General features: G+C 45.6%; 1 protein-coding gene across 1 annotated transcript in view; it reads right to left on the bottom strand.

The window, feature by feature from the left end:
* Positions 1-12,147, bottom strand: part of KIAA1549L (KIAA1549 like) — a 168,699-nt gene that overhangs the window by 97,961 nt on the left and 58,591 nt on the right. The window contains exons 10-11 of the mRNA XM_069553333.1: positions 5,773-5,924; positions 573-744 (exon numbers count right to left, since the gene is read on the bottom strand). Coding sequence (XP_069409434.1) covers positions 573-744; positions 5,773-5,924 — 324 coding nt within the window. The remainder of the gene's footprint in view (positions 1-572; positions 745-5,772; positions 5,925-12,147) is intronic.

Genomic DNA, 12,147 nt, shown 5'->3' with positions numbered 1-12,147 from the left:
TAGGACTCTGGAAAGTTTACTGAATCAAATTACCTTTAATTCCCCAGCAGACAAATACAATCTCAGCAGTGGTGATTTTTCTAGCTGCTCACAAGACTATACTGAGGAGGGAGAGTGGGTAGGACCTGGGGCAAAGCAGTATTACCATCACCCTAGTATCCAAAACACATCCCTTCCCCAAAACCCGATAGCTACCTCATATCAGGGCTTCCCTGAGAGCTCAGCTGGTAAAGAATCTGCCTGCAATGCAGGAGACCTGGGTTTGATCCCTAGGTTGGGGAGATCCCCTGGAGAAGGCAAAGGCTACCCACTCCAGTATTCTGGCCCAGAGAATTCTGTGAACTGTATAGTCCATGGGGTCACAAAGAGTCGGACACGGCTGAGTGACTTTCACTTTCACCCAAAACCTATTGCTTTAAACAATATAGGAAACAGCTGGTTGGTTTGAGAACCTTCCAGAATAGAAATATTTTTAGCTCTGGGTCTACTAACATGAGTTTAGGGACTCACTTGGATGAACAGGAAATATTTGCTGATGTTAAAAATATTGAATGGAAAGACTGTCCCCTTACGGTCAGCTTGCAGAAGAACAACATGGTGCAGAGTCAAGGCCATCCTTTGGGAGTCAATGGTGCTCAGGATCTTGGCAGCTGCAGTCCCCAGCAGAGGCTTCCCATTGTACAGGGTGTAGTAAGTCAGCTCCGCAGGGTCCTTGGGTCCCGGCACCCGCTGCATCTTTACCATCTTTCAGAAAAAGATAGGCTTTGTTTACAGGGCATCGTGCATCAACTCTGCAATTACTCACGTGATCAGCAGGCTCGCTCCCAACTGTGAAGCCTTCTGCAGCTGAGTAGACCCATAACAGATATTTAAGGCGTCAACCTTCGTGTACCTCCCTAACACCGATGTCTCAAGAAACCCTACTATCGCTGGAAGAGGAAGGCAGGGAGGAGAAAACAGTCTTGAAAATACAAACTTCTGGGAAGAACAGTTTGAGACAGAGAAGAAACGCTGAAATGGTCAAGTCTCCAGCTTCTAGAGAACTCTGGCCTCATTTGAAAATAGGCCTCCACATGAATTCAGGGCATGTTAGGTTATGCTTAGACAAGATTTCTAATTTCAAATTCCTGCAATTGCCAGAGAGGGGAAAAAAAATGAACTTCTATGTTTGCAATTCAAAAGGTCTCTGATAAAAGCAAGGTTTGGAGACTCAAAATTCTTTTTCTAAAATAACCTTTGTTGCTTTTTCTCACTGCACTATAGAGAATTTGAAAATACAGAAAAGCATCGAGAAATGAAATAAAATACAAACAACCTGTAACCCCTCCTCTACAAGCTAATTACTATCATCATTTTAGAGTATTTGCTACTATTTTTTTTCCACACAAGTCTCTTATCATTTTACAAAATTATTTATCATACTTTCTATATAATATTATATATTGCCATTTTTACTTACATCCATAGGGGCTTAATTATAATAAAAGCATAAATGTTAATTTCTACATGGCATTCCAAGGCATGCCTCATAAATTTACTTACCCAATCCTTTATTGTCAAACACCTAGATTGTTACTCATTTTTCAGTATTGTAACTAACAATTGATAATCACACATAAAACATAAATTTTAATACCTACATAATGTTCTACTGTGTGCATGTCTCATAAACTTAACTAAACCTTCATTTGTGGACATTTAGGTTGTTATCAAGTTTTCACTAGCATAATTCACCATTGATAAATATGGCATCATATAAGTATTTCCCAAAGTATATCTTACAGATTATGAGTTTCACAGGATATCAAAAGAGGTAACAAAAACGTTTATAGCAGCATTGTTCATAATAGCAAAAAAAAATACAAAAATTCAGAAGTCACTAACAGTAGGATGGATAAATGAATTATAGTACTGTTGCACAATTAAATATTATAGAGTAGTAGAACTAAGGCTCTTTGATCCAATGTGGGTGAATACAAAACCTGATATGGAGCAAAAGAGACAAATTACAGAATATAAAGTTCAAAACCAAACAAAACCAAATGATGCACTGCTTACGGAGACACATGAGAATGGTAAAATCTATACAGAAAACACAGGCATGATTTAATACAAAATCCAGAAGCACACTCAACTCCGGTAGAAAGGAAGCAAGTAGGTATAATCAGAAAAGACACAGAGAAAGCTTATCAGGTAAGGTAACAGTGCTGTTCTTATTCTTTGGGTTGTGGGTTCTTTTTTTATTAGTGTTCTTTAAACTCTGCCTATTTTTATGCTGCTGAGTATGTGTGCTATAAATAACAATTAAAAATAAATATTACTACAATCCAATAAAAAATGGCTTTTAAAATAATCTGACCAGACATTTCACAAAGAAACATATCTGAGGAGCAAATAAGCAAGTTTTTTTAGATGCTCAATGAGGAAATTCAACTAAAACCCATAAGGCATCACTACCAACCACTAGAATGACTAAAATAAGAAGGGCTGATAACCCTGTGTTGATGGGAAGGTGGGGTAACTCCACATCTGGTTGGTGGGAGCATCAGACAGTATACTTTGGGGAAAGGTCTGGCGGTTTCTCACAGAATTCGCATACACCAACCCTGTGAACCACTCCTGCATACCCAGGAGAAATGAAAGCACATGTCTAAAGAAAGACCTGCAGAAGAAAGTTCAAAGAAGCTTTGCTTATTGTAGCTAAAAATTGGGAAAAGCCCAGGTGTCCATCAGCAGAAGCATGGATCAACAATGCTTGGATAAACAACCTGTAGCATATTTCATACAAGGGAATATTACTCAGCAATAAAAAGGAATAAACTACTGAATAAAAGAACAGCATGGAGGAATCTCAAAAACACTCCAGAGTCAAAAAACTACACAAAAGGGAATCTACTGTCGGATTTCATTTATATGAGGTTTTAGAACAGTCCAAACCGGTCCATGGTATGGAAATGATATATGTTATCAAATATAAAATGGTAACGTCATACACTGTTAATGGTAGAACCGAGATGTTGAGTATATGTGTGTTTACATCATAAGTTTTGGAACTTTTCTGTGAATTTACAAAGGCCCATTATAAAATATCAGGGAAATATAGATGTCATTATAAACAAGGGTTTTAATGGTGCTTAAATTTAGAAACCAGTATATTGCAGAAAGGCAAGGAGATTACTTGCAGGTCTTTTTAGAGTCTTTGTATGTTAATATACCCTTGGAATCTTCAAGAATGCTTTAGAGGATGCAGCCTTGCCCAAACTGACCTGGTCAGATGGGCACCTTATAAGACCATTTTCCGGACACTCTGAGAAACAGTGCTCTCACCTCTTCATGTTCACCTTTATCTTCTCGAAAGGAATTTCTAGGGGTGAGGTTGTGACCATCTAAGAGCTTCTTGTCTAAATCACTCACATGTTCTCCCATTTACTGAGTCTGAGGGTGCCCATTTCACTGCATCCTCATCAACACTGGATAGTACCAATTCACTCACTTTTAGTAGGTGAAAATGGCATCTTGTGGAAGTTAAAACTTGCGTTACTTTGATGACAAATCGAGTTACACAATTAAAAATGCTTACTGGTCCTATGTATATCTTCTCTGGACTCACTTTTTCAAATATATCCACTAGAGAAATATCTTTAGCTTCTAGACATTTAAATTTCCATATTCATGAAGGTGGCTCATCTTTAAAAATGATCTGAGCCCAGATGAAAGACTTCTCTGCATGATGGATGATGTAAGCTCTACAGAGTGAATTTTATTTGGGAAATTGGGGGTGTTATTTCTGTCCCCAGTGGGAGAGGAGGTAGGGAGAGCATTAGTATAACCAGGTATGAGATGAATGAACATTCAAGCAACTAATAACTTTGCTCAATTTCAATGTAACAGCAAATTCTTCCTAGCAAATTCCTCCAAGGATGATGTTGGAAGGTGATCTACACCCTTGGTAAATTGGAGATTTGCAGAAATAAATCCCTAGTTACTTCACGCAGGTTTTCCAGGTAACAAAAGGGGCCACACACACTGAGTACTCTGGAAAAAAGAGGAAAAAACACCTTGCTGGGCTCTTTTAGGCACTTAGAATGTGTTGCTTTTCTTAGGTTCACAAATAATCGTGAGTGTAGGGTGATTCTTTCTCCTACTTCAGTTGAGGCAAACTCCATTTCAACTGTCTGAATCCTAGCGACTTCCTTTCTGTTACTTGGAGAAATGCGAATTATAGGGCTCACACGGACCCTCCCCCCAGAAAGGGAATCACAGACCTGGCACATGAAATTAACGACCACTTTACCTCATCATGAGGCTGTTTCAGACCACAAAGACTTTTAGAACCAAAGCGATGTTCAATAGGACAAGAGGCCAAATACACCAACTGTGAATGGGGTACCTGGAGTCTCCCTAAGGGGCAGGATGTTGACTGACGTAGGAAACTGTGTTTCAAAAGATAGGTTGCATGTACTTCCAAGATTGCCTGGGGACAGGATCTACAGACAGACTATGGTAATGTCTGTAGTTTCCTTTAAAGCTTCTCTTAGACAGTGCGATACCATGCATGTGTGTTTGGGTTAAGTTATACCCTAGATGTGGTCAGTCACCAATCAGGAGCTCACACCCCAGGGGCAGCTGGCTAATGCCGTAGAAGAAGCCCACTCTCCAGAGGCGACTGCCAGAAGAGCTTCTATAACTTGATACCTCGCTCCACAGAGCTTTAATTAGCATAACAAATGTTGGAAATGGATTCTCATTGGGTAGAAGTAGTGGTACTCAAGATATGTGGATTGGTTAGAATATGCTGGAGACATTCCCACTCTTGCTTGAATTGGATAAAGAATCTAGAGAGGCTCAGAACCTCTACCCTTAGGATGGTATCTCTGTTGGGTTCCCTCTGAAGCAGACTCTGAGAAGAGCTGAATGCTTGTCATTTATTGGAAAGGTGCAGAGAACTAATGGCGTGATAGGGGGGTGGAAAGGAGCTGACAAGGGGTGCATTGGAAGTGAGTCACCATGGTGGGAAAGCAAAGCTTAATTCTGTGGGAAAGCTCTGCTGACGATCCTAAAGCACACTTTTCAGAATTTTCCCAGCCAAGAAACCAAAGAACTGTGGTATTTATAACCCCCACTGCCAGTGAAGTCCCAGGTACTTCCAGCCAGCCATGACTGGGCAAAGTGGGTTCTGGCATCTCAAGAGCAGCCCTTGAATAAAATGATGCTGGAAGTCTACCAGCCTTCATAGAAATGGTAAGCAAGTATGGGCAGGACCCCAGCAGTGTCTGCTATAGCATATTCCCCTAAATCCCAGCGTGGTCAAGTGTCCCTTATAAATGGAGAGGGCTCTGTTTGTTGAAACAGACACGCCAAGGCCAACAGAACCCCACTTTTGGAAGGCTGATGGGTGTTTCTGCTGATCACAGCCGTGGTGCTGAGAGGCCTGGAAACTGGGACCTCATCCAGCCTCCAGAGCAGGTTGTGGGGGAGCTAACACTTACTAATAATGCTTTGTTGGATAAATATGCACATGTGGGCCCCATGTCTTCTGAGACTTGCTTCCCCTTGCAATCCAGAGTGAGAGTCGGGAGAGCAGCTCTCACCCTCCTTCACGATATCAATGATTATGACCACCAACCCCACAAAAGTAAGAGCAGTGTGAATTAACCGGCCTCAACAGCTTGTGGTGTGCACGCACCTTGGCACGCAGCACAATCTACTTCAGCTCAGGAAGCACGTTTCCATACCTTTCTTATAGACTCTGGCGGCTTTGCATGCACCCACCTGTACGGTGTAGCTTCCCAGAGTGGTAGCCCGTTTAAACCGCCGGCCTTGCTGCTGGGACATCATGAACAGCTGGGCCAGGCGCTGCTCCATGACCCGGGCGAAGCTCTGGTTGTGCAGGCCCACCAGGGAGTTGTCCACGCCCTGCAGCACTGGACACAGGAGACAGAGCCGCTGTCAGGGGAGAGGCTCACTGCTGACTCAGAAGCCAAGCCACCAGGGCCAGGCCTGCGCCAGTCATAAGGGCCGTGGGCCGGACCCCATGTTAGGGTCTGGCCATCCTTCCCTCTCGACAGCCCCAGGGGTTAGGAATCACTATCCGCCTGTTTGAGACGCTGAAGAGGCTATGTGACTAGTCTAAGTTCACACAGCTAGTAATCAGCAAAGCCGGGGCTCAAGCCCGAACCCCTGAAACCCTGTCCTTCACAAGCTGGGACAGGTGTAATGACCTAAACTTGTTGTACTAGGTCCCAACCTTATTTAAGATAGCCTGTTCAGTCAGAGTCTGTATGGGAACACAGCATTGCTGTAGGAACAGCTGATTGGATTTCTTGGTGGTTCCTGGCTCAGCGCTACCCTGATTCTACTTTTCTTTCCAACAGCTTTGCTGAAGGATCTAAGCTCCATCCTGCTACTCAGCCCCTTCCACGTGGGCAAACCACCCTGCTCAGTGTTGTCATCCCCTCCCTCGTCAGTGGGGTCCTTTCAGAGCTCACTCCTAAAGTTGCCCAGGGCCCCAGGAGAGACCCTCCTGACTTGAGAGCAGGATCATGTGATAGAAGGAGTGGGCTCTCTCAGCGCTGGCACTTGCCACCTGGGAGACTTTGGGCAAACCACTGGCCCTCTCAGCGTCCAGGTCCTTCTCTATAAAATGGAATAAGAAAGGCTACATCACAGCAAATATATGTCTAGTGGGCTTTAAGGTAGAGATGAGATGTATATAGCAGTGTAGCACAGAGCCTCCTGTGTGGAAGGTAAATGAAACCCTCTCTTTCTACCCTTCTTCCACTTCTGGACTTTATCCACACCCAGAGTATCTGTAATCAGTAAGTAAAGCACTGATACGGAATTCCAGGCTATGGCTGGTGCCTGGAGGAGGATTTTAATGAACGCCAGGACCATCCTAGAACTGCTGCAGTCACTTACTATGGGGGCGACTGCCTTTATGCTGTCTATTCCCCAAGCCAGCCCTTATTCCAAGTCCCTTGGGAAGAAGCACACTTCTTCCCAAACACCTAAAACACTCCCTCCAAACACATCCCTGAAAACAAAAATGCTAAAAGCAATTCTCATCTTCTTAGACCAAAACTTACATGGGCTGGGGATGTAATACAAGATTTTTCATTTAGCAGAGTTTGTTCTACTACAGTCCAGCCAAGGACCATTAATACCACTCTGTCTACTGGGATCTGGAAAGAGTCTGGATATAAAGGCTGTATTGTTACTATGATGGCATTCTAACAGGGCAGAACAAGGCACGGATGACAATGAGATACAGAGAGAGATGTCGAAACTGACCATGAGAAAAGTGAAACCCACAGCTGAGTTTCAGAAGTTATTTCTTTGAAACCACAAATCCTAAAAAAATCCCCATGAAGGGCAGGCATAAAGCAACTTTCCTTCCAGGGCCCTCGTGAGGGACTCCCAGCTCAGCAGAATTCCTGCAAACAAACTCCTGCAAACATTCCTGTGCCTCCCACGGTGGTGGGTCCCAGAAAGGCCCCTCCAAACCCTCCTCGCACAGCTGTCAGGCTGAGGAAGGGCTGACCCACTTCCTGACCCCAGGAGGAGAGCTCATGTTCTTTCAAGTTCAAAGATACCCCTCCCATAAAACGACAGTGCCAACGGCTGCAGGATTACTTCTATGCTGGTCTCTCCTGACCAGTGGACAAGGGTGAGAGAGGGACTGCAGGACGGTTGAGGGGTGTCATCATGAGTTACTTTAGAGAAATCCCAGAGGTGATGCAAAAAGGGCAGACATCAAAGAAGAGAAGAGTCAAAGCCTCCAGGTGACGAACCGTTTCGGAAATAGACAGTCGTGATGGCTGCACAACTCTGTGAACGTCCTCAATGCTGCTGTGTTGTACACTTAGAAAAATGGTACCAATGAACCTAGTCCCAGGGCAGGAATAGAGACGCAGAGAACAGACTCGCAGACACTTGGGGGAAAGAGGAGGGTGGGACAAATTGGGAGAGAAGCATTGACATATACACACCGCTGCTTCTGCTGCTGCTGAGTCGAGTCAGTCGTGGCCCCATAGACGGCAGCCCACCAGGCTCCCCCGTCCCTGGGATTTTCCAGGCAAGAACACTGGAGTGGGTTCCCATTGCCTTCTCCAATGCATGAAAGTGAAAAGTGAAAGGGAAGTCGCTCAGTCGTGTCCGACTCTTCGCGACCCCATGGACTGCAGCCTACCAGGCTCCTCCACCCATGGGATTCTCCAGGCAAGAATACTGGAGTGGGGTGCCACCACCTTCTCCCATACATACACTGCTGCTGCTGCTGCTGCTGCTAAGTCGCTTCAATCGTCCGACTCTGTGCGACCCCATAGATGGCAGCCCACCAGGCTCCCCCATTCCTGGGATTCTCCAGGCAAGAGTACTGGAGTGGGTTGCCATTTCCTTCTCCAATGCATAAAAGTGAAAAGTGAAAGTGAAGTCACTCAGTCGTGCCCGACTCTTCGCGACCCCATGGACTGCAGCCTACCAGGCTCCTCCGTCCATGGGATTTTCCAGGCAAGAGTACTGGAGTGGGGTGCCATCGCCTTCTCCCATATATACACTACCATGTATGAAACAGCTAGCTAGTAGAAGCTGCTGCATAGCTCAGGAAGCTCAGCTCGGTGCTCTGTAATGACCTGAAGTGGAGGGATCAGGGGGTGGTGGGGGGAGAGAGGTCCAAGAGGGAGGGGATATATGTATACATATAAATGATCCACTTTGAGGTATAACAGAAACTAACACAACATCGTAAAGTAATTATACTCCAGTAGAAAATAATTTTTAAAAAAGGTTAAAATGATAAATCACATCTTATGTGTATTTTACCACAATTTTAAAAATTGAGAGAAAAAAATGCCTCCAGGGAAGTGCAGGAAGTTATGAGAACCTGCCACAGAGTTCCACAGAATCAACAGCTAGGCAGCTCCCACGTGCCTCATGGCTCTTTCTGCAAAGAGGATGTGTCCTTCCTAGGAGGAGCTGGACAAGAGCTGGGGGCTGGAGCCAGGAGCCTGGGTTTGAATCCTGATGCCCCCCTATTGAGTGTTCTTGGGCAGGTTCCTCTGGGCCCCAGTTCCTCATCTGAAAACATGGTTATCATAAGCTACTCCTGACCGTAGGATGAAGAACAGAATACTTTATAAAAGAAAACTGCTTCTAGCATAGTGCCATAAAGCCCTTGAGAGGATGCCCACAAGCAGCAGCTGTTGTTGCTCAAATGCACCTCCTGCTTCGCTAGACAGGTCTTCAGCAGAGGAATGAATCGCCTGGAAAACACAGAGCTGTGTTCCAGGACTGCAGTTCCTCTCCTTTCTCCAGAGAAGCCCAGTGGCCTCAGGCTCCCGGCCTGGGGAATGGGTTGAACAAAGCTATCTTCATCTCTCCATTCCCAATCTCCTACCCTTCTGGAAATGATGGCAAAAGTTGGTGGTGACCGCCCACAGGTCTAGAAAGTGGTCATGGACCAAAGGGAAGGCAGGAGGGTCCTCCTGAAACCTGAAACTGTTCCCCCCTCTCCCTGCCCCTCAAGCAGAAATCAACTGGTCCAGTCAGCCCTGAACACAGTGTTGGGATGGGTTGGGCGGCGGGTGGGGGGGGGGGTGTCATTGTGTATGCTGATTACCAACAGCAGCACCAGTGATAACAAGTGAGGGATGTCCAGGTGAGCGGGCTGGAGGTCAAGTTGCAAGAGAATTCTGAATACAAGACCATGTATGGAGCCTTTTGTTAAGCACGTGTCACTCAAACAGAGGCAGGGCAACACAGAAGTACCTGAGGAAAGGCCAAAACAAGAGGTTGACAAGGACAGGGTGTCTTACCATCAAATGTCAATATTAAAGTTAGAGAAGGGCGGGGATATATCTGCAAGTTTAAAAAAAAAAAAAAAGCATTCCTTGGGCAGGAAACATGATTTTATAAGTGTTACATAACCTGCTGGCTTCAAAAATGTGTTGCTGGAAAAAAAAAAAAATGTGTTGCTGGGTTAGCACTGTCTCTCTTGGGCATAAGCTCTGGTGGGTCGCTGCTGTTTACCTTTGTAAACACATTTCTTTTGTTGGCTTTCTTTGCAGGTAAAATAATCTCTGCAAATCCATGGCTTTGCAGGGCAGACAGAAACGCAATTTTCTGCAGTTTAGGAGAGGTCTTGAGCAGGCTTCACCGAGCTCCTAGTTAGTATTCCAGCCAGCACCCACCTACTGCTTATTTCGGACAGCAAGGGAGAGAGGAGACAGGGAAGGGAAGAGGGAGATTGGGGAGGGCCTGCTTGTCCAGGCTCATCTTCCAGGACTTGCAAAATCTTGCTCCGTCTTTGTTATGAGCTGAATTGTTTCCCCCACACCTCATCTGCTGATGTTTTATCCCCCAGGACCTCAGAATGTGACTGTTTGGAGATAGGGCCTTTAAAGAGGCAATTAAGATACAATGAGGTCATTAGGGTGGGGCCTAGTCCTAAACAACTGGTGTCCTTGTAAGAAGAGGAAATTAAGACACAGACCTGCACAGAGGGAAGGTGGTTGTTTTACAAGCCAGGGAGAGAGAACCTTAGAAGCAAACAGCCCTGCTGACACCTTGATATTAGACCTCCAGCCTCTTGAGTTATGAGAAAATAAATTCCTGTGGTTGAAGCCCCCACCCTCACCCCTCAGCCTAGGGTAGCAGCTCTAGCAGGCCAACACCTTCCTGTCCCTCCCCTTGAAACCGAGGAGGACCCTTTGGGGCTCCTGGGCTTGGAAGCCTTTCTGTCCCCATTTCTTGTAGGCAAGACTCCAGCCACCGTAACCTTCCCCAAGTTCCAAAGGGCAGATCCAGAACAGTTGCTAATGAAGGAGAGAGCTGCCACAAAAGCACCCGAGGCAAGATTAAAGGGACCAGAGAAGTGCGTCAAGGTGAGGAGACCGACCACCTGAGACCCTGTGCATGATAAGTTGCTTCAGTCACGTCCAACTCCTTGCAACCCTATGGACGGTAGCCCTCCAGGTTCCTCTGTCCATGGATTCCCTAGACAAGAATACTGGGGGGGCTGCCATGCCCTCCTCCAGGGGGTCTTCCTAACCCAGAGATCGAACCCACATCTCTTACATCTACCTGCACTGGCAGGCAGGTTCTTTACCACCAGGACCACCTGGAGACCCTACACACACCTTAATCTTTTAAGCAACCCTACCTTGAACTATTGCTATAAACCCCCTCATCAAATCCTTCCAGGTTGGCACATGTAGTTTTTTGAGGCAGGAGCTTGCGGTATCCCCCGCTAGCAAAGCAATGAAGCTATCCATTTCTACTTCACCCCAAACTGCCTCCGAGATTCAATCTGGCACCAGTGAACAGAGAAGCTGAGCTTTCGGCACCACCCTTAATGACCCAGCCAGTCACTCTCCCTCCTACACGCTTCTGTTCTCTCTCTGCTTCTAATCCTTGCTTCTCTAATTTCCAGAGCTACTGTCTGGCTTTTGAAAAACACAAACAAGAACTTTTTTTTTTTTGCTATTTCATAAATCTCAGCTGGAAAATGTCAAGGAAAATGCCACCCAAACACCCTTCTACTTCCGTCCGCCTTCACTGTCAGGACACGCTGGACTTCACCAGGATCAGCGTGGGTGTGCCCAGGGAGAGAGAAAAGTGCATGCCTGGCATTCCTCTGACTTCACTGGGTTTTGTAGGGCAGTGGAGAAAGGCCTACGATCTTTAAACGAATAGACAATCATTCGCACGGACATGCCCCAGCCCTCCACAGCTGAATGCTGTTCCTTCTGATGGATGCATGTTTTACAAGAAGAAGGCTCCAGACTGGGACTTTCAAGGTAGCTGTTTTGAACTGATTATTTAATACCCATCTTCAGTGTGATGTCTTTTTTTTTTTTAATTGAAGAATAACTACAACATTGTGTTGGTTTCTGCCTCAACATGGATCAGCCATAGGTACATACATGTCCCCTCCCTCTTCAGCCTCCCTCCCACCTCCCACCCCATCTTACCCCCTCTAGGCTGTCACAGAGCCCAGGTTCTTATTTCAGTTTACTCCATTTCTGGTCCTATGGAAGGAACTCCTTGGCTTATAAGGCAGAATCCAAGAAAAGATGCCAACTCTATCACTGAAAGGTGGGCAAGCTTTTAAAAATAAACCAACCTGATAGGGTGAAAGGAGCAATGAAA

Source organism: Ovis canadensis, chromosome 15 (genome assembly GCF_042477335.2).
Source record: "Ovis canadensis isolate MfBH-ARS-UI-01 breed Bighorn chromosome 15, ARS-UI_OviCan_v2, whole genome shotgun sequence".
In the NCBI taxonomy this organism is placed as follows: domain Eukaryota; kingdom Metazoa; phylum Chordata; class Mammalia; order Artiodactyla; family Bovidae; genus Ovis; species Ovis canadensis.
Note: the sequence above shows the minus strand (reverse complement) of the source record. Positions and strands in the feature narration are given on the sequence as shown.